General features: G+C 35.6%; 1 protein-coding gene across 6 annotated transcripts in view; it reads left to right on the top strand.

The window, feature by feature from the left end:
* ATRX (ATRX chromatin remodeler) overlaps positions 1–23,184 on the top strand; it is a 300,618-nt gene that overhangs the window by 125,692 nt on the left and 151,742 nt on the right. For all 6 annotated transcript variants that reach the window (XM_059158234.1, XM_059158233.1, XM_059158232.1 and 3 more), the window contains 5 exons: positions 2,152–2,285; positions 2,503–2,679; positions 9,752–9,845; positions 19,586–19,688; positions 21,080–21,298. In XM_059158234.1, the coding sequence (XP_059014217.1) occupies positions 2,152–2,285; positions 2,503–2,679; positions 9,752–9,845; positions 19,586–19,688; positions 21,080–21,298 (727 nt within the window). The remainder of the gene's footprint in view (positions 1–2,151; positions 2,286–2,502; positions 2,680–9,751; positions 9,846–19,585; positions 19,689–21,079; positions 21,299–23,184) is intronic.

Raw genomic sequence — 23,184 nt, 5'->3', positions numbered from 1 at the left:
TTCTCTTAAGAGTCTAGAGTTCAAAAGAAGAAAAATCTTATGATTTCTTAAAATGAACCAAGTCTTTACAGATAATACAGAATTTTAGACTTTTTTTGAACTTGTAAATACAAACAAATCAGGTGATTGAAGTAACCTTCAGTGTAACTAAACTACTACTTGTATTTTTATTGGTTATTATTGTACTACCCAAATGGTTATATAAGATCTTGTTACTGTAAGTGAAGTGTTTTTCTATTTGCAATCTGTTATTCAACACTTTACATTTATGTGTGTGTGTGTACCCACATTCATTCCAAAACAGTGGTTTTACCCAAATTGGTTCAAGAAAGTTTTTCCTTGTCCATGGGAAATGACAAATGTAGTGTACATTAAAGATTTTAGAGAGTTTTTCTAGACAGATGCTTTTATTAAATTTAAAGAACCACCCTTCATTCTGAAACTGTTTCCTAATTTGTGGAGGGTATGTTCAAATAATCTTTACTTTATAAAATGATGAAAATAAACAATTTTGGCTTCATATTTTTATTTTTGGCAAGATGAGAACTTGACAGTCCTGTACTGTTCTCCATTTTAAAAAGTTTACTGTGTACAATCCAAGTCAGCAAACCATTGATGTAGAAGTGTAATATCAACACTTTATAGCTCAACTGCAGTAGGATTTAAATTGGAGTGATCTAATCTTCACTTTATTGAAACAAATCAGATTAAAAAAAACCCTCAAAGAAGCAAACTTATCTGTGGTTTCCTTTAGCACTTAGTAACTCTCTGTGTTGTCTAAGTATTTCTAATTTGTCTGTTTAGGGAAGGAAGCACCAAAAGGCAGATAATAAGTGATTACCTTTTTGCTTCAGTCTTATTTGGTGCCTTTAATATGTATCTTTGAATAAAACTAGTAACGAACAGTTTGCCTTTCAGATAAAATTACCAAGGCATTAACATCTCCTATCATTGAGTGAATCTTGATTGAAATGTGAATGTATGTTAAGAAATCTGAAGAAGGGTTTCAAATCCAAAAATAGCAGAAGTTCCATAATGCCACCTGGAAGTTTTTGACTGAGCTAGAGAGAATCTTAATTGCAGAATGGATTTTTATCCCATAATAAGAGTTATTATTAGTTCATGGAAAACTAAGAATCATGCTGCCTTCCTTTTGAACCTTTTTATAAGGTATTCCTTTGTTCCTGTGATTTATAAATTTATATCACAAAGACACGCCAGGTGCAGAACACCTCATCTTATACAAAAGCTGCATGATTGCTTTTATCTTACATTTTCAGGTGTTTTCCTTTAACGTAAACATGGAAATTTATTAGGATTATATTTTATTGTAACATAAGATGACATTAAAGAAATATTTTTTCATGCTTTTAGCAGTTGATTTTTCCATTAACAAATTGGTCTTTGAGGAACATCTTGAGAAATTTTGGTATGAGTGAGGCTACTGCACTGTCTACTTTTTGGGAAAGTGAAGACTCATTTATGGTATTTTGTGTTCTTTTACCATGTGTATAATTAATAGCACTCATGTCCCTTCTCTTATCTGCCCTAGTTTGAATATTATTAGGGATTTCTGATTGCTTCAATACTTAGTATATGGTATATGCTTTCATTTCATTAACAGAATTTATGAATTAAATGGAAATTTAAGTGCCAAAAATATTTTTCACCAGTTTGAGGCACTGTTTGATAAGAAAGTGGTATATTACACATTGATTTTCTATGAATTGTTTTGCTTTGAATAGTCTTCTCATGTGAAGTTTTGTCTTGGAATGCCATTTTTCTAAATAAGTTGATTTATTACATGGGCCTGTCTGATACTGTAGCTGTTGGATGATGGCAGCAGAGCAAATATAGGATTAGAAGATTATGCAGCATGAAATTGCAATTGGTCAAAATGGTAGAAATGTCCCTCATATTTTTAAATAAATGGCAGAAGTATGTAGAATTGGAAGATAAAAATCAGTACTAAGAGCATTTTCAAAAGTTTTGGTTGGTAGCTTAGTTAAAATTTGGTTTTGGTAGTCTTCTACTGACAGTATAAAATCTTTTTGCACATTTATTTCTATTTTGATAGAAGTTTCTTTTTAAATTTGTTATACTTCACTACCAAATATATAGTTTTTTTTTTTTACTGTCTTTTTACTCAAGAATTGCCAAGAAGATGCTTTTAGAAGAAATTAAAGCCAATCTTTCCTCTGATGAGGATGGATCTTCAGATGATGAACCAGAAGAGGGGAAAAAAAGAACTGGAAAACACAGTGAAGAAAACCTGGGAGATGAGGGTGAGCTCCAACTTTTAAAAAATAGATGTGTCTATTGGTGATTTTTAATCAATATTTAATCATAGTAATCAAGTCTGATATATGAGATTGTCTGGTATTACCATTGTTATCAAAGTAAATGCAAGCTCTGATCTTTTTCATAAGTCTTGGTAATTAGTTTTATAAAACATTTTAAAAGGAAAAAAGTCTGAAGGCTTTACTGATTTTCTCCATTTAGAAGCAAAAATTCAACTCAATTCTGAATCAGATTCAGATTCTGAAGAATCTAAGAAGCCAAGGTACAGACATAGGCTTTTGAGGCACAAACTCACTGTGAGTGATGGAGAATCTGGAGAAGAAAAAAAGATGAAGCCTAAAGAACACAAAGAAGCCAAAGGCAGAAATAGAAGGAAAGGTAAGACATTTTAATTCTGAATGTAAGGAGGGGGTGCGTGGGTGGCTCAGTCAGTTAAGCATCTGCTTTCCCCTCAGGTCATGATCCCTGAGTCCCAGGACCAAGTCCTGCATCAGGTTCCCTGCTCAGTGGGGTGTCTGCTTTTCCCCCATCTTGTGCTTTCTCTCTCTCCCTCTCTCTCAAGTGAATAAAATCTTTAAGGAGAGAGAGAGAGGGAAGGAGGGAGTGAGAAAGAGGAGGAGGGCAGAGGGAAAGGGAGAGAATCCCAAGCGAGCTCCACAGTCAGTGTAGATCCCAACGTGGGGCTTGATCTCATGACCCTGCAATCACGACCTGAGCCAAAATCAAGAGTTAGACACTTAAGTGACCGAGCGATCCAAGTGCCCCAGGAACATACTAATTTTATAAACTAATTATAGTAATGAAATTTGAGTGGATCTGGACAAGCTATATTAAGTGAATATCAGCACACTGGTAACAGTTGTTTTCTTACATGAGAATGAAATAAAGAATTTAGAGTGAGGAGAATCCAGAAACTTGAGAAATGACACAAAGAATATTTTTAACCTTCAGTAGTCATATGCACTTAGATTAAAAAGATAAATATGACATTAAATAAAATGCTTGTCTGTACCTGCAGGAAGAAATAATGCTTTCCTAAGGAAGGATAGAAGGTACAATTAATTTGGGTAAATTTATTATATGCAAACCTTGTAAATTTTCATTACATTAAAGTCTTAATTCTTCTGCATTGAGTGCTTACTTATTTCCAGCATCATAGTAAATATTGAAAATATAAAAATGAATAAGGAAATCATTGTCTTGTATGGTGGTTTTCAGCCTGACTACACATGTGGATTATTTTGGGGATTTTGAAGTACGTGTATGACAGGACTCCATCCCAAACCAATTATAGCATAAATGTTGGTGGTGAAATCTAGGTATCCATATATTTTATAGACCACCTCTGATGCAATTCTGATATGTAGCCAGGTTTGGTGTCAGTACTTTTATGAGAATTATTGACATTAATAATATATGAAATTTAGCACTATGAGGGATGTTTTCTATAACAGAGGTATTGTATAGTGTGGCACAAAGGAAGATTTCTTTATCTTCTTGGGGGATGGCAGTTATCCCCAGAGATGACTTCACAAAGATGAAGAGTTTCACTCAGCAGACCAGGTTGTAATTGAGAAGCAGGTAGATATGAAGATTTATAACATAAGCAGGGAAAAAAACTTTAGAAGCCTCTGCAAGCTGTTTGGCAGGTGGTAGACAGGATGCAGTTAACATGGTATAGTTAGACTGTAGGAGGGAATAGGGAAAGTAACATCAGGAAATGAAGCTGGGCCAAGACAGACATCAAGTGCTGGAGACACTTGTAAGTTTTCATTTCTTTCTTTTTTTTAATCTTTTAATTTTTTTATAAACATATAATGTATTATTAGCCCCAGGGGTACAGGTCTGTGAATCGCTAGGTTTACACACTAAGCTTTCATATCTTAAATTGGAGTACTTGGCAGTGGACCCACGGGTACATGAGGCTGTAGAGTAAACATTGCACACCTCTTGGGTGTGTCCATTTTACTTGAACATTGGGGGAGAGCATTCTTAAGTAATCACTTAATTTTTTATATTGAAAAATTAAGTGTGAAATTTATATTGAAAGCTTAAATGTGAAATTTACTTGAGCATTTTGGCTAACAAAATGTTCAAAGAAACTGTTTTCTTAGGGGCAGATTCTGAAAACTTTACTGCCAAACCCCTGGAGGGCAAATAAGCTCCTTTTTGCCACTAGGAATAGGAAAACATTCTCGGAAGTGTCTGAGGAGTACAATAGGCTCTATAAGCTGAAGAGCCATAGAAAGTTTCCTTTATTTTTTTAATTTTAAAAAATATTTCTATTTTTAAATTTTCTTGAATTGTAGTTGGATTGAGATATAATTCATAAACCATACAGTTTGCCTGTTTACAGCATACAATTGAGTTGTTTTTAGTATATCCACAGAGGAATACCACTATTTTTTTAAGATTTTATTTATTTGACAGAGAGATAGAGCAAGTAGGCAGAGTGGCAGACAGAGGGAGAGGGAGAAGCAGGCTCCCCCATGAGCAGGAAGCCTGATGTGGGGCTCGATCCTGGGGCCCTGGGATCATGACCTGAGCCAGAGGGAGCTGCTTTAATCAACAGAGCTACCCAGGAATCCCGGAATATCATCACTTTTTAAAACAACTTTGATGTATACTATACATATAGACAAGGGCACATTTTATAAGCAGACAGCTTGATGAACATGTATGGCACAGGACATTGGTTACTAGTACTTCTGTATCACAGTCTCAGCCCAACCACTCATTGTTCCCACTGAAAGACTGTAACCAAGAATATAATATGATCAGATTAGTTGCCTATTACTGTGATACTCAGAGCTTAGATTTGCATCTACTTGGAGGATACTGCTATAGTTGATACCAAGTGTGGTTGTTGAAGAGGAGAATTGATTTGTGTCATAGACTGAGTTGTTAGCTCTTGTTAACTGATGTGAAAGAAAGAAGTCTGGGATGATTGTCAGGTTTTTAGAGTTGTCATGGTATATGTATAATATGACCTAGGAGAGCCTCTAATGTTGTACAGATGAAGGGCTAAGGAAAGAATCTTGGAACCCTGAATATTTAAAGGGCTGTTGATCAGAAGTTACTCATTTAAGAGGAAGAGGAGGGCTTCCCCCCATGTACATAAACTTCATATGTCAAGGACATTTTCTTGTTAATAAATAAGTAATGATACATCATTTTGTGAATGCTTAATTTAAAGATTTCCTTGCAGCATGACGGTAAGCTTGTCTTTCAGATTCTATAAAGCAACTGAGTAATTTAAACAGGTTATATAATTTAATATGATTCCTGTGCATCTTCAGCAAAGTGGGAGATAGGGATTTTGCTTCTGAGGGCTCAGTTCAGAATATAGAGTCCTTTAGCAGGCACAGTTACTTTCGAAATATTTTATTAAAACCTTGATTTTGTGACTTGACCCGTTTCCACTGTCTCTTCTGTGGGTAATTTATTACCCACATGTTTTTTTTCATTTGCTTGTGAAAGAGGGAGAAACTAAAATCCCTTCATATTTATGTTTCTAATATGGATTATGATCATAGTGATTGATACTACATTTAAAGTTGCATGATTTTCCAAGTTTTGCAAACTCTGTTGTGCCTCTGTTGTCTGGAAACTTAAGTTAGGCAGTGGGGAGAAATCAAGAGAGTAGCTGACTTAGTAAATCAGGGGCAACATGTGAAATCTCATTTTTCACCTAAATTTGAAAAAGCTTATATTATTTTGGTGATAATTTTTTAAATGTAATTATTGTCTTTGTATTAAATGATATTAAATTGATGTTATTTTTTAAAGGATTTTATTCATTTGAGAGAGTGAAAGAGAGCAGGGTGAGGGAAAGAGGGAGAAAGGGACTCCCTGCTGAGTAGGGAGCCCAATGTGATGTGGAACTCGGTCCTGGGACTTCAGGATCATGACCTAAGCTGAAGGCAGACACTTGACTGACTGAGCCACACTGGTGCCCCTGATGTTATTTTTCTAAGTGTGATAATGTTACTTAGTTATATAGGACAGTATGGTAAAGTGTCATCATTTCTGCACTAAAATAAAATGGTTCAGTATAAAAAAGTGTGCATATATAGAGAGCAAACAAGCAAATGTGATAAACTTAACAATAAGTGAATTGTAGGGATGTAAAAGGGAGAAGGGCTGTAGATGTTCATTTGATAATGCTTTCAAATTTTTGGTAGATTTGAAAATTTTCAAGATAAAGTGATAAAAATGAATAATAGGTTTAGAATTTTACATTTTTTAAATAAAGATTTTATTTATTTTTGTGAGACAGAGTGTGCGAGAGAGAGCATGAGCTGGGGGAGAGGCAAATCAAAGAGAGAGGCAGACTCCTCGCTGAACAGGGAGCCTGATGTGGGGCTCGATCCAAGAACCCTGGGATCATGACCTGAGCTGAAGGCATATGCTTAACCAGCTGAGCCACCCAGGTGCTCCTAGAATTTTACTTAATCAGAGGATTTGTATGTATGTGCATGTGGACCTGTGTGCTCCTACACATTCCCAGTTGCTTAGTTCTTTTATTATTATTATGTTTTCTAAAGATTTTATTTATTTATTTGAAAGAGAGAGAGAGAGAATAAGAAAGAGAGAGTATGAGTGGAGAAAGGTCAGCAGGAGAAGCAGACTCCCTGCTGAGCAGGGAGCCCGATATGGGACCTGATCCTGGTACTCCAGGATCACGACCTGAGCTGAAGGCAGTCGCTTAACCAACTGAGCCACCCAGGCGCCCTTATTTTTGTTTTATTGTGGTAAAATACAACATAAAATTTTAACCATTTAAACCATTTTTAAGTGTGCAGTTTAGTGATATTAGGTATATTCACATTGTTGTACAATAGTCAACACTGTCTCCACAGCTCTTTCATCATCCCAACCTAAAACTTTAAACACGAATTCCTTATTCCCATTTCCCCTAATAGCAATTCTTTATTTACATTAGCATGTGTTTTTTTAATTTATTATTATTATTTTTTAGATAGAACAGATAAGAGATTTTGATCTCAGGTCATGATCTTTAGCAATTTTTTTATGTTCAGTTGGCCAACATTTAGTACCTCATTAATTTTTGATATAGTGTTCAGTGTTTCATTAGTTGCATATAACACCCAGTGCCCATCACATCACATGCCCTTTTTAATACACCTGGTTACCCCCTCCCCCCACACCTCCTCCCTTCTGTAACCCTCAGTTTGTTTCCCAGAGTCCAGAGTTTGTCATGGTTTGTCTCCCTCTCTGATTTCTTCCCATTCAGCAAATTTTTTTTGAAATTTTAGGTTTAAACAAATGTTGTAAAAACAGTACAGGGTTCCTATATAACTTCTACCCAGCTTCCCTAATTTTACACTTTAAGCTTACTATAGTATGATAACCCAAACCAGGGTTAACATTGATACAACACTAATTAGTTAAACTGGGGGTTGGCTAACTATATCTGAAGGCTATACCAGAATCACATTATACTTGCCAACTTCTTACTCACTCACTGTTTTCATGTGTTTATAGTGGCAACGTTGAGTGGAGGTAAGTAGTTGCAACAGAGACCGTATAGCCTACAAAGCTGAAAATACTTAACCATCAGACTTCTCACATAAAATGTTTTCTGACCTCTGAATTAAACTATAGATCTTACGTGCTTTTTATTTGTTTTCCCACTAATGTCTTTTCTGTTCCAGAATCCAATATAGGGATGCCACATTGCTATTAGTTGTGATGTCTCCTTAGTCTACTCCAATCTGTGACAGTCTCTTTTTTTTCATGATCTTGACAGTTTTGAAGACTATTTATCACTTAGTTTCTGGACTGTCCATCTGTATGTATTTGTCTAATGTTTTCTTATGATTAGATTGAGATTATTATGCATTTTGACAAGAGTACTACAAAAGTGACATTTAATCATACACCAAGGTTATATGATGGCAATAGGTCTTATTACTGGTAATAATATTGATTGCTTTGTTCATTTGGTGTCTGCTGGGTTTTTCTACTGCAAAAATATCTATTTTTCTATTCACATTGAATTAATATCTTGTGGAGAGAGACTATTCAAATATCCTGTGTCTCATCATACTTCAGCCCACTAATTCTAGCATTCATCTTGCCTGAAGCAATTACTGTGACATTTATCTAGCAGTGATTTTCTACTTCTTTCATTACTTATATAGTTAGTAATGGTAAGGAAGGGCTGTCTGTTTTCCCTTATTTATTTATCCCATTACTTACGTTAATATGGGTTTATAGATATTTTATTTTATGAGTTGTGACCCACTTACTCATTTTGTCACTTAGATTGTTTTAGCTTTGGCTATTGGAAGCTCCTTCAAGTTGGATCACGTGTCCTTTGAATATACCCCCATAATGTTCTGAGCACTGCTTTACTTTCTGGCACCACAAGATATTTCAAGCTCATCTTGTATTTTCCCTGCCTGGCTTCCTCTGGCCAGAAAGATTGGTATTCTCCTGGGGTTTTGGATACCTGTGTCACAGCAGCTTTGGTACAGAAGAATAAAATTTTTGAGAGAAAAAATAAAATTGGGGATTCCCTTTATTCTCATTATTTGTAGGGCCCAGCTCCCTTTTCTCAGTGCAATGGCTAGAAACGGAGTTCTCCCAGTTTTGCACCCTCTGCAATAGTTTTGGAATTCAGCCTGCCTTCTTGTTGAAACCAGGAAGAAAGGAGGGGAAAAAAACCTGGGACACTCACTGCCTCAACCTCAATTTTATAGGGGTCATTATTCAGGTTTTTATTTCAGTCCCCAGTTTGCCTGCTGTTGTTTCCTTTTCATAGTGCTTAGGTCACTTCTTTATGTGTTCTATTCATAGTTTCTAGTTGTCATAAATGGCAGAAGAGTCCTTATTTGCCCTTACTCCATCTTGGTCAGCCTATTCTGCTTGTTTTGAATAACTAGAATTCTATTAATTCACCTTTGGTACTATTGAATTTGTTTTGATAGTTAAATTTTCATTTTGTTAATTCACACGCAATTAATACTTACATTTCAATATAGAACCATAGTTTTATAACCATAATTAGAATACATTTGAATTATTATTATTTTTTAAAGATTTTATTTATTTATTTGACAGAGATAGAGATCGCAAGTAGGCAGAGAGGCAGGCAGACAGAGGAAGGAAAGCAGGCTCCCAGCGGAGCAGAGAGCCTGATGTGGGGCTCCATCCCAGGACCCTGAGATCACGACCCGAGCCGAAGGCAGAGGCTTTAACCCACTGAGCCACCTGGGCGCCCCTACATTTGAATTATTTTTATAAATACTATTTGAATCATTAACTGGTCTCATTTATATAAGTGAAATATCCACGAATGTATAGATACTATAGATAGTCTCACAGTGGTCCATGTTTTAATGTGAAAGTATTGAGAAATTTGGTGAATTGAATTTCTGTTGGGAAGTATTTAATAACTTAGTATTTTTTTTTTTTTTTTAAGTGAGCAGTGAAGATTCTGAAGATTCTGATTTCCAGGAATCAGGAGTTAGTGAAGAAGTTAGTGAATCTGAAGATGAACAGCGGCCCAGAACAAGGTAAATATTGTATCACTTTTTCAAAAATTGTAAGAATTCATATGAATAACAATGCTTCAAGTTATTTATAGAAAGGTTGCTATTACTAATAAAATATTTAATATTTTGATTTGATACTAATTATGAAAATAAAAAAATACATATAAACATATATGGTTGAATTATGTCTTATAAATTAGGTGGGCTTTCAGACTGTAAAAACACTTTTGACTGTACTTTTTGGTTGTTATAGGGGGATGCTATAGTTTAGTAAATAAGAGACTCTGTAGACAAACTACCTCCTGGCTTTACTATTTGCTCTTTGTATGACTACTCTGTGCTTCAGTTTCTTTTTAAAAATGGGGATTACAATAGTACTTAATTGGTTATTATGGACATTGAATGGGTTTATAATATGCCTACTTGGCAGATAGTAAATGTTCACTGAATGTTAATTATATACTAGTATTACAGTAATTAAGATTTGTTTGTCCTCTTAATACACATAGCTACTGGTAGTAGTTATTTAAAATTCTGCTTACTTCTTAGTGTAGTATTTTAGATAATACTAACCATTCTAAGAACTTTTTTGTTTCCTCCAAAATATTGCATCTTGGCCTTTTGGCTAAGATCTAGTGTATTTCCCCCAGAATAATATTATCTTTTTATAACTTAACAAATGGGCTGTTTGTGTTTGTGTGAATGTGATATATGTGTCTGCATAGGTGTCAATCTTAAAAATTTTAAAACATTTTAGATCTTTTTAGATTAGCACTTAAACCAGGTTGTGCCTGGAGTATAGCAACATACTGTACATTAGGGAAATAACAATGGGATACAAGGAGAGATTTTTAAAACTGAGAATTCACATAACACGAAAACTCACCATTTTAAAGTGTAGAATAAGTGGTTTTTAGAATATTCACAAAGTTCTTCAGCCACCACCATGATCTAGTTTGAGAATATTTTTACCACCACAGAAAGAAACCCTGTACCCACTAGCAGTCATTCCCATTTTTCCTGCCCTCCGTTCCCTGGCAAAAGCTAATCTACTTTGTATATTGATGTGCCTGTTCTGGACATTTTATATGTTTGGTTTCATATAGTATTTTTTTAATCATTTAGTTAGCATCATGTTTTCAAACTTCATGCATATCTTGTATTGGTACCTTTATCTTTTAAAAATATTTTTAGATGATCATAAAATACATGTGACGTAAACTTTACTATCTTACAAATTAAGTATACAGTTCAGTAGTGTTAAGTACACTCACATCATTTTACAACCAATCTCTACAAGTTTTTTGATTTTGCAAAACAAACTCTTTACACATTAAACAGTAACTCCACCTTCCCCACATCCTTAAGAAGCTACGATTCTACCTTCTGTCTCTGAATTTGACTCCTGTAGGTACCTTATATTAGTGGAATCTTACACATTTGTTGTCTTATTGTGGCTGGCTTATTTCACTTAGTACAGTATCTCAAGTGTCATCCATGTTGCAGCATGGATCACAGTATCCTTCCTTTTTAAGGTTAAATAATATTCTCCTGTCTGCATGTACCACATTTTATCTCTTCATCCATCATTGAACGCTTGGCTTACTTACACCCTTTGCTGATGTGAACATGGGTGTACAAATATCTGTTCAGTCCCTACTTTAAGTTCTTATGGTTTTATACCCAGAAGTGGAATTGCTGGATCATATATGGTAATTCTGTGTTTAACTCTGAGGAACTGCCACATTGTTTTTTGTAGTGGCTATACCATTTTACATTCTTACCAACAGCACATATTCTCCTCTTTCTACATCCTCACCACCACTTGTTCTTCTCTGGGTTTTTTTTTTTTTAATGGGGTGGGAGGGGATCTAACCATCCTAAATACTGAGAGGTGCTATCTCACTGTGGTTTTGATTTGTATTTTTTCTAGTGGTTAGTGATGTTAAGCCTCTTCTTATGTGCTTTTGTGCTCGGAGTTAAGGGAGACAGAATCCTGTCCCTTGGGCAGCCCGTAGAAAAGCCAGAACATTGCCAGCAAGTTCACTCCTGGCAGAGGAGCTGAGAATTGGGCAGCTTCCTACTGACCTCCTTGAGTTGAGCAGGAAAGAGGGTACAACAAGTATAAGCAGAAACACTACAAAATATCCAACTATTTTAAGTGTGACTTTTGATTAGGTGCTAACTTGGTTGCTAAAGTTTCTTAACTGGTTTCTAGAGTTCTCATAAAGTTACTTTTTACCATATGTTGTGTATTCTGTGTTTCTGTGGGAGAACAAGAGCCTGGAACTTCCTAGTCTGTCATCTTGCTGTGGTTACCTGGCTATTTTATTACTTGGATTGGCTGAATAATATTCCATTGTATAGATAGTACCACATTTTAATTGCCATTTTTTCATCTGTTGGTAGACATTTGGGTTGTTTCCATTTTTTGGCTATTATTTATAATGCTTCTGTGAATATTTGTATATGATTTTTACATAGTCATATATTTTCATATTCATTCATAGGAATATATCTGTAAGTGGAATTATAGGGTCATATGGTAACATTATGCTCAGCTTTCTAAGGCAGCTGTCAGACTGTTTTGCACAGTGGCTTATCATTTTACATTTCCACTAGCAATGCACCAGACTTCTGATTTCTGTACATCTTCACATACTTTTTAAAAAAATATTTTATTTTTATTTATTTGACATACAGAAATTACAAGTAGGTAGAGAGGCAGGCACAGAGAGAGGAGAGACAGGTTCCATGCCTAGCAGAGAGCCTGATGTGGGGCTCGATCCCAGGACCCTGGGATTATGACCTGAGCCGAAGGCAGAGGCTTTAACCCACTGAGCCACCCAGGTTCCCCCACAAACCTTTTTTTTTTTTTTTTTATAGCCAACCTAGTGAGTATGTAATGGGCCATTGTGATTTTGATTTACTTTTCCCAAATGATTAATGATGTCGAGCATTTTTGCATGTGCTTACTCTAGCCATTTGTATATCTTCTTTGGAGAAACATCTGTCTGAATGAATAAATTCTTTTCCCAATTTTTAATTGTTTTTGCTGTTGATTTTTTGTTGTTTTTTTAATTGTTGATTTATTGTTGCTGTGAAAACACAGCAACTGTTTTATTGTTTATTCATAACAGTGCTTTATATATTCTGGATATAAGACCCATATCAGAATCCATTGCCTAATCCAAGGTCATGTAGATTTATTGTTCTTTTCATTGACAAGTTTTATAGTTTTACCTATTATATGTAGGACTTTGATCCTTTTTTTTCCCTGTGACGTTTATGATAAGCTTCTAGATTTGTATGTTTAGATAGTTCTCAGTGTTTTCTGGTATAAATACTGTTGTCATAAAAAATATTTGTAGGGACACCTGGGTGGCACAGTCAGTTAAGCATCTGACTCTTGGTTTTGGCTCAGGTCCTCATCTCAGGGTTGTGAGATCAAGCTCCACATCAGGCTCTGCACTCAGGGTAGAGTCTACTTGGGACTCTCTCTCTCTCTCTCTCTGTCTCCCTCTATCCCCCCCCACAAATAAATAAGTCTTAAAAAATATTTGTATAATATACACAACAGAGATATGGAAATATTTTTATTACACAATGTTATACACATACACATTTATATGCATATGGGTATATTGACACTCATTTAGAGTAAATTACTAAAAGTGACATTGTTGAGTCTAAGTTACACAATTTTAAGACTTTTGTCATACATATTTTCATCTTTTCCCCCAAGCTTTTATTTAAATTCCAGTTAACATACAGTGTAACGTTAGTTTCAGGAGTAGAATTTAGTGATTCATCACTTACGTATAACACCCAGTGCTCATCATAACAAGTGCCTTCTTTAGTATCCATCACCTGGTTAGTCCCCCTTGCCCATTTCCCCTCCAGTAACCCTCGGTCTGTTTTCTACAGTCAAGAATCTGTTTTCTGGTTTGCCTCTTTTTTTTCTATGTTCACCTGTTTTGTTTCTTAAATTCCACATGTGAGTGAAATCATACGGTATTTGTCTTCCTCTGACTGTTTTGCTTAGCATAATACTCTCTAGCTCTAAACACGTCATTGTAAATGGCAAGAGTTCATTCTTTTGGATGACTGAGTAATATTTCATATATATATGCCAAATTCTCTTTATCTGTCCATCCCTTTATTTTTTTTAAGATTTATTTATTTATTTATTTATTTGACAGAGAGAGATCACAAGTAGGCAGAGAGGCAGGCAGAGAGAGATAGGAGGAATCAGGCTCCCCACTGAGCAGAGAGCCCGATGCGGGGCTCGATCCCAGGACCCTGAGATCATGACCTGAGCCGAAGGCAGTGGCTTAACCCACTGAGCCACCCAGGCACCCCTGTCCATCCCTTTATTGAAGGTTTTTATCATGAATGGCTATTGACTGATTTGTGAATTTTGAACCACCCCTGCAGCCCATGAATAAATTCCACTTGATCATGGTCAGTGAGTCTTTTAATGTACTGTTGGATTAGATTTCTTAGTAGTTGAGAATTTTTGTATCCATGTTCATCAGGGATATTGGCCTATATGTAGTTTTCTATTTTAATGGAGTTTTTGTCTGGTTTTGGTACCAGAATAATACTGGCCTCATAGAATGAATTTGATAGTTTTTCATCCATTTCTATGTTTTGGAATAGTTTCAGAAGAATAGGCATTAACTCTTCGTTAAATGTTTGGTAGAATTCCCCTGTGAAGCCATCTGGCCCTGGATTTTTGTTTGTTGGGATATATTTGAGTACTAATTCAATTTCTTTGCTGACTATTGGTCTGTTCACATTCTCTATTTCTTCTTGTTTCAGTTTTGGACGTTTATACGTTTCTTGGAATTTATTTCCTCCAGATTGTATAGTTTGCTGACATATAGTTTTTCATAATATTCTCTGATAATTGTATTTCTGTGTATTTCTGTGGTTTTGGTTATTTCTCTTCTCTCATTTGTGATTTTGTTTATCTGTATCATTTCTCTCTTCTTTTTGATAAGCCTGACTCTGGGTTTATCAGTTTTATTAAGTGTTTCAAAGAACCACCTTCAGTTTTTTAATCTTTTCAGCTGTTTTTTTTTTTGTTTGTCATTTATTCCTGCTCTAATCTTTATATTTCTCTTCTTCTCCTGGCTTTAGGCTTCATTTGTTGTTCTTTTTCTAGATCCTTTAGGTATAAGTTAGGTTATTTGAGAATTTTCTTGCTTCTTGAGGTAGGCTTGTATTGCTGTATATTTCCATCTTACGACTGCTTTTGCTGTATCCCAGAGGTTTTGGACTGTTGTGTTTTCATTTTCATTTGTTTCCATGTGTTTTTTATTTCTTTTTTAATTTCCTGTTTGACTCATTCATTCTTTAGTTCTTTAACCTTGTATTTGTGGTCTTCCTAAATTTTTCTTGTGGTTGACTTTAAGTTTCGTAGCCTTGTGGTTAGAGAAGATGCATTGTGTGATCTAAGTCTTTCTGTACTTGTTGAGCCCTGATTTGTGATCTAGTTATGTGATCTGTTCTGTAGAATGTCCCATGTACATTTGGATATGTGTTTTGTTGCTTCAGGATATAATGTTCTGAATATATCTTTTAAGTCCATCTGTTTCCATTTATCATTCAAAGCCATTGTTTCCTTGTTGATTTTCTGCTTAGATGATCTGTCCATTGATGTAAGTGAGGTGTTAATATTCCATAGTATTATTGTATTATTGTAAATGAGTTTCTTTATGTTTGTTATTAATTGTTTTATGTATTTGGGTGCTCCCAAGTTGGGGGCATAAGTATTTATAATTAGTAGATCTTGTTTGTTAGACCCCTCAATTATGATACAATGCCCTTCCTTATCTCTTATTACAGTCTTGGTTTATAGTCTAGTTTGCTTGATATAAGTATTGTTTCTCTGGCTTTCTTGGACATTCATTTACAGCATAAATGTTTTTCCATCTCCTCATTTTCAATCTGCAGGTGCTTTAAGGTCTAAAATGACTCTTATAGGTAGCATATAGATGGGTTTTGTTTTATTATCCATTTAGACATCCTTTGTCTTTTGATTGGAGCATTTCATCCATTTACATTCAGAGTGATTATTGATATATATGGATTTTGTGCCTTTGTATTACTTGTTTTGTTTTTGTTTCTGGAGATTTTCTCCATTCCTTTCTAGTCTTTTTCGCTTTTGGTCTTTCTTTCCCACTCAAAAAGTCCTCTTTAATATTCTTCCTGAGCTGTTTTAGTGCTGATGAACTCCCTTAGTTTTTGTTTGTCTGGGATACTCTTTATATCTACTTCTCTTCTAAATGATAGCCTTTGTGGATAGAGTATTCTTGTTTGCATATTTTTCCCATTCAGCATGTTTCATATATCATGCCACTGACTTCTGGCCTGTCAGGTTTCTTTGGAGAAATCTACTGCTATTCTTTTGCATCTTCTCTTGTAAGTTCAGGATTTCGTTTGTCTTCTGCTTTTGAGTTTTTCTTTGTGACTATATTTTACAAATTTAACTTCAGTGTATCTTGTTATCCTGCTTTTATTTATGTTGATGGGAGTTCTCTGTGCTTCCTGGATCTATATGTCTGTTTTATTCCCCAGATTAGGGAAGTTTTCCTTTATTAGTTTCTCAGATATACCTTCTGCCCCCTTTAATTTGTATTCTTCTGATACTCCCGTGATACAAATGTTATTACATTTGTTGGAGTCACTGCATTCCCTGAGTCTACTCTTGTGATCTATCATTATTTTTCCTCTCTTTTGTTCAGCTTCATTATTTTCCATAATTGTCTTCTACATGACTTGCTTCTATGTCTGTTTCTTCCATCCTTGTGGTAATTACATCCAGTCTCTTTTGAATCTTAGTTACTACATTTTTAATTTCTGCCTAATTGTCTTTTTACCTTTTTTATTTCTAATAAGGGTTTTTCTGATGTCTTCCATGTTTTTCTGAAGTCCATTGAGTATCTTTATGATTGTTGCTTTAAATTCTCCATCAGGCATCTTACTTATACCTGTTTCTGTTAGATCTCTGTCCATGAACTTTTCTTGTTTTTCTTCTTTTGAGATGAATTTCTCCATCTCTTGGTATTTTGTCTAGGTTTCTGTCTTCTGTGTGTTAGAGAAGCCTTTTATATTTTCTGCCTGAGAGTTACAGCTTTATGAAGAAGAGGTCATACACTGTCCAGGGCCTGTGCTTCAGGAAGTGTCTCTGGTGTGTGCTGAGTGCACTCTGCTGCTGGATTTTGGTTGCTCTGTCCCTCAGTTTAGTTGTCTGTAGAGGTTCTCCTTGCCTGGTATTTGGAACGTGGCCAGTGTGGCAAGTTTAAAGACCTGTGCTTTTATTTGCTTTCTAAAAGAGACGTGATGCTGTTTCTACTAGAATGGAAGCTTTGCAGCACACTGTAGTAAGTAGATGTCTTGTGTGCCTGGGTTTGTGCTGGTCTCCTGGGGAAGAGGTCTCCTGGGCTGGTCCTTAGTGATACTTGCCTGAGAAAAGCAGTAACACTGTAGCTCAGGGTGTGAGACTCGGTATAAGCAGATTAGGTAACCACTGTTGGTGCTGTACGATTTCCTAAAGTTGGTTTATGCTAAGGGGTGGCTGAAGGAAATGATGTCAGCTAGGTCTTTTTGACTTGTGGAGGGGAGTCTGTGCTTGCTACTCTCAATGAAGCACTCCCAGATGAGTGAATAATTTCCCTTCATACATTCTAGGTGTTTTTCAGATCATTTTTTTCACACTGTCTCCAGGTTGCTTGCCTGCCTGGCAATGTATTGCACTTTGGGCTCTACCCAGCTAAGTCTGCTGACTTTTTAAATTCCAAACTTTAGTGACCTGGTGTGGTGGGGATCAGCACCAGTCTTCTCTGGGAGGGTCTTGCCGCATGGACTAATAATGCAAGTTTGACTAACGCCTGGACTAATGCAAGTTTGACCCAGAAGAGTGGTCACTCCAGAGTGCAGGGTCATCGGATTTGGAGTAAATCAGGCCAAATACCCAGTGTTCAGGTTAGCTGCCCTCAGCAGCTGTGACTGCGCCTATGCTGAGGTGTGTGATGTCGGGGGGATGGCACTCCCTGGTTCTCTTCTCCTTGCACATACAATGCCACCTCTCATAAATGCACTCCAGGAGGAGGGAACAGTCTCTCCCATTGCACCTTAGGCAAGCCTCAAATTGTGTCATCTGCCTATAAGTTGCTTGTTTGCCTGCCTTCTGTCTAGGAGTAGGGCAGCGCCCTCAGGTCTCTATCCTAGCGAAGCCCAGGGGCCTTTAAAACTCCAGTCTTTGAGTCCTTCTGCTTGCAAAAATTCATGAAAATCATCCCCTTTTGTTTTCCCATACAGTGGCTTTGGGGCAGTATTCATCTTGTGCATATCCCTGTGTGCTCTGCTCTCTCTCGCCTTTCTCTGCCACCAGGACTCCCTTACTGCTGCAGCACCCATGATACATTTCTCCCCAAACCCCCTCTCCACACTGCTCCCTTCCTGAATGTGCCCTCTTCTCTTCCCTCTAATTGTGATGTTTGCTCTATCAGCCTTCAGGTCTGTTCCTTGGGTATTTAGGATGATTTGATAATTATTTACCTATGTTTGAGGGGTGTGGAAGCCTAGAGTCCTTCTACTATTCTGCCATCTTAACTCCCTCCTGTCATACATATTTTCAAACTTATCTTATAGAGGTCATTTTTTTTTCTCCCCCCAGCATAATATGTAAACCATCATTTTTTCACTTTTCAACAATGGAATAGTGAGTAGTCTGTTAGGTAGAACTTATATCTTAGGGGGATTTTGATCCATTTTGAGTTAATTTTTATATATGATGTAAGATAGGGGTCCAACTTCATTGCTTTGCATGTAGATAGCTAGTTGTCTCAGCACCATTTATTAAAAAGATAATTCCCCCCCCAAAGATTTATTTACTTATTTATTTGACAGAGAGATCACAAGTAGACAGAGAGGCAGGCAGAGAGAGAAGCAGGCTCCCTGCCGAGCAGAGAGCCCGACACGGGACTCGATCCCAGGACCCCGAGATCACGACCCGAGCTGAAGGCAGCAGCTTAACCCACTCAGCCACCCAGGCGCCCCAAAAAACATAATTTTACCTGTTGCATTTTCTTGACACTCTAGTGGAAAAATCAGTGGATCACAAATGTAATGTTTTATTTCTGGACTCAATATTTCTCTTTCATTGATTTGTATGTCTGTTATTTATGACCTGAATGTACTGTCTTTATATATGTAACTTTGTCCACCAGTTTATAAGCCCAGAAGTACTTTTTTTGCCAGAAGTTGTTGTTACTGTTTTCTTCTAAGAGATGGTGAATATTTTTCATTTGTATATTAGCTACTAATATTTCTAAAGGTCCTCCATCTTTTTTTCTTAATTTTATTTATTTTAGAGCATGAGTGAGTTGGGGTGAAGGGCAGAGGGAGAAGGAGAGAGAGAATTCAAAGCAGACTCCACGTGGGGCTGCATCCTGTGACCTGAGATTATGACCTGAGCCAAAATCAAGAGTTGGTTTCTTAACCAATTGAGCCACCCAGGTCCCCTCATCCATTTTATTATTTACGCCAAACCTCCCCTCTCTATAACTTAAAATATTGATTGTTGGATTAAAATTAAGGGTTATCTAGTGAAGATTTTCTTTTTTGCTTTTTGTTTTCCTTTTCTTTTTTAGGAATGTGTGCAAAGGTAAATAAGCTGTAGAATAGTATGTAATTAATTTAAGGAAATTCATCATGAAGTATTTCATTTTGCATTTTAAATGTTTTTTTAGGTCTGCAAAGAAAGCAGAGTTGGAAGAAAATCAGCGGAGTTATAAACAGAAAAAGAAAAGGCGACGCATTAAGGTTCAAGAAGACTCATCCAGTGAAAACAAGGTAATGACATTTATTATGTGCTTGAATTATAACTATAGTAGAGTGTACTAAATATGTTACTTCCTTTTCTGCATTCCATTCATTAGTTTAATTCTGCTGGTTTATTTTTAACACTTTTAACACTTTTGTAGAAGGATTGACTTACTGAATGTATAAGTATGCAGAAATATTATGACACATTATCTTTTTTTTTCTGTTTCTTAACTAAATCTGATGGAAATTTTAAGTTGCTCTTTTTCATTGTTTTACGCTCTTGGGCCTATAAAGTTGATGTGTAGTGTTCTATTTTTTGAAGACATAAAACATTTTTTTCTGAATAATGACTCACGTGTGAGTAGATTTCTTCCAGAAGTGATGTTAGCAAATTTGTTTCTTATATATAAGCAGGATTATGTAAAGTAGAAATTCTCTGTAATATGTTTCACTCTGTGAGTAAAGAATGAATCTGTAACATGAATCTGTAACATCCTTGGCCAGGGATGGGAGTGGTCTTTTTAAAAAATGATCCTTTAACTGTACATTTCAGTGGTCTTAATCAAATTAACAGTACATTTCAGTGGTCTTAATTAAACTCAAAATTGGAAACTCTGTACCCAGCCCCTTGTAACCTCATCTAGTTTCTCTGTTTATGATTTTGCCTATTTTAGGTACCTCATATTAACAAAAGTCATATAGTTATGTGTCCTTTTGTGTGTGGTTTATTTCACTGACAATGTTTTCAGGGTTCATCCATATTGTAGACTATATCACAATTTCCTTCTTTTTAATGCTAAATAATATTCTGTTGTATGTATATATCATTGTGTTTACCCATTCTTTTGTTGATGGACATTGGGATTGTTTCCATCTTAGGCTATTTTGAGTAATGGTGTTGTGAATGTGGGTGTAGAAATATTTTAGTCCCTGCTTTATATATTTTGGTTATAATCTGAAATACGGAATTGGTGGAGCATCTGGTAATTCTATGTTTAACTTTTTGAGGCACCATCACATTGTTTTCCCAGTGTACCAGGGTTCTGGTTATTCCAAATTCTCACCAAAACTTGTTACTTTTTTTTTTTTTTTGTCTTTTTCTAATACCCATCCTAATGGGTACAAGATAGTATCTCCTTTATGGTTTTGATTTAAATTTCCCTAATGACAAGTAATGTTGAACATCTTTTCACATGATTAACTGAATATTTCTGTATCATCTTTGGAGAGATGCTTGTTGCATTTCTTTGCCCCCTTTTCTGGGGTGTTTTTAAATGCTCTTTTTTATTGCGAAGTATAATCTAAAGCTTCTCAGTATGTTTTCTTTAACCTTTTCTTAGTATATTAATTATTGGAATATGAAATGGGTAAATTAGACAACTTTGTGGTATTTACCTTTGATCATTTAAATTCCATAGAGTAATTCTGAAGAGGATAAAGAAGAGGAGGAAGATGAAGAGGAAGAAGAAGAAGATGAAAATGATGATTCCAAGTCTCCTGGAAAAGGCAGAAAGAAAATTAGAAAAATTCTTAAAGATGATAAACTAAGAACTGAGACACAGAATGCTCTTAAGGAAGAGGAGGAGAGGCGAAAACGTATTGCTGAGAGGGAACGTGAACGAGAAAAATTGAGAGAGGTAAACCAGTTTTTATTTATGATTTCAAAAAATAGGACTTTAATAGCTTCACACACACATATATTACTCAGTATTTTAAGAATAGAATGTTATAATCCCCACAGATTTTTAATTATACTTGCTTTTCCCTATTAACAATATTTTATATAACTTTAATTTCAAAAGATTTTATTTATTTATTTTGGAGATAGCAAGCGAGTATGCAAGTGGGAAAGGAGCAAATGGAGAGGGACAAGCAGACTCTGCACTGAGTGTAGAGTTCAACGTGGGGCTTGATCCTATGACCCTGAGATCATGACCTGAGCTAAAATCAAGAGTCGGATGTTTAACTGACTGGGCCACCCACTCAACTCTATTTTATGCAACTTAAAAATCTTCATTAGGCTATATTAGTATAATTAGATACACGAAATGACTTAAGATTCTTGAATTCTCACCAAAGTGATTGTGTTTTACCTGGGGCAGAAAAATCTTTAAATCTTTAAATATAATTTAAATAATAAAAATAAATAAAATTAAATAATAAATATTAATTAAATATTTTAAATATTTAAATATATTGCTTAAATTCATAAAAGATTTTAATTTTTTTTGGTTAAGCCTTTTATTTTCTTTTAATTCAGAAAAAGAGAAAGCGAGTAAGTGTGCACGCACAAGCAGGGGGAGGGGGAGAGGCAGGCAGAGAGAGAAGCAGGCTCCCTGCTGAGCAAGGAACCTGATGTGGGACTTGATCCCAGAACTTTAGTATCATGACCTAAGCTGAAGGTAGCCACATAACTGGCTGAGCCACCCAGGCATCCCAAAGATTTTAATTTTTTAAATAAAATTTCTTTTTTAATCATGATAGTTTTCAAGAACATTTACAGGCAGAGGGAATAGTACTACAAATCTCCATGTACTAGATACTCAACTTCAGCAGTTACCAACACATGGCCATCTTGTTTCATCTATTTTCTTCAGATTACTTTGGAGAAGTCTCAGAAATCATCTCATTCTGTATATATATAGTTCAGACTATATTGTCAAAAGATAAATACCCTTAGACATTATTACAGTACCATTATTATACTTAAAAATTATCATTAATTCCATAGTATCATCAAATATCTAGCTAATATTCCAAATTCTTTCATTTTCCTCAGAAACATATTAGTGGTTTTTAAAGATTTATTTACTTATTTGAGAAAGAGAGAAAGCGTGGGTGGTGGGGAGGGACAGAGAGAATCCCAAATATATTCCCCACTGATCTCCAAGCCTGGTGCAGGGCTTCATCCCATGACCCCAAAATCATGACCTGAGCCAAACCAAGAGTTGGATGCTTAACCAACTGAGCCACCCAGGTGCCCAAATACAATGGTTTTAAAAACGTGTGGTATGAATTAGGAAATTAAGAAAGTCTTAGTACCTGTTACATTGCATTTGGATGTTGTACCTCATGTCTATTTTCATTTTAAAAACGAAGTTTTCCTTTTTCCATTTTCTTCTTATTGTACAAGAGTTTAAAAAGCTAGATTATTTGTGTAGAATTTCCTATATTTTGAGCTTTGCCGATCCCATTTCTGTGGTGTATTTTCACTGGTTCCTATATGTTCTTTAAACTGTTGGATATAGAGGTCTGACCAGATTTAGATTCAGTTCTTGGCAAAAATACTCATGGGTGGTAATATATACCTCATCTTACATCTTACTTAGAGGTACATCTAAGAGTAGGTGTCTCTTTTTGTGATGTTATTTAAATTTTATTTAAAAATTTGAATAATAGCATTTGATAAGTAGACATTAAAATTCTATATTATCATTTTCTTCTTCTGATCCCTATCAGTATATATACATGTTTTTCACATAACTGCAGTCACTGTATGTGACTGTATATGCTGTATTTTCCT

This window comes from Mustela lutreola, chromosome X (genome assembly GCF_030435805.1).
Source record: "Mustela lutreola isolate mMusLut2 chromosome X, mMusLut2.pri, whole genome shotgun sequence".
NCBI classification, from domain to species: Eukaryota; Metazoa; Chordata; class Mammalia; order Carnivora; family Mustelidae; genus Mustela; species Mustela lutreola.
The sequence above is the reverse complement of the archived record's forward strand: the minus strand, read 5'-3'. Positions and strand labels throughout refer to the sequence as shown.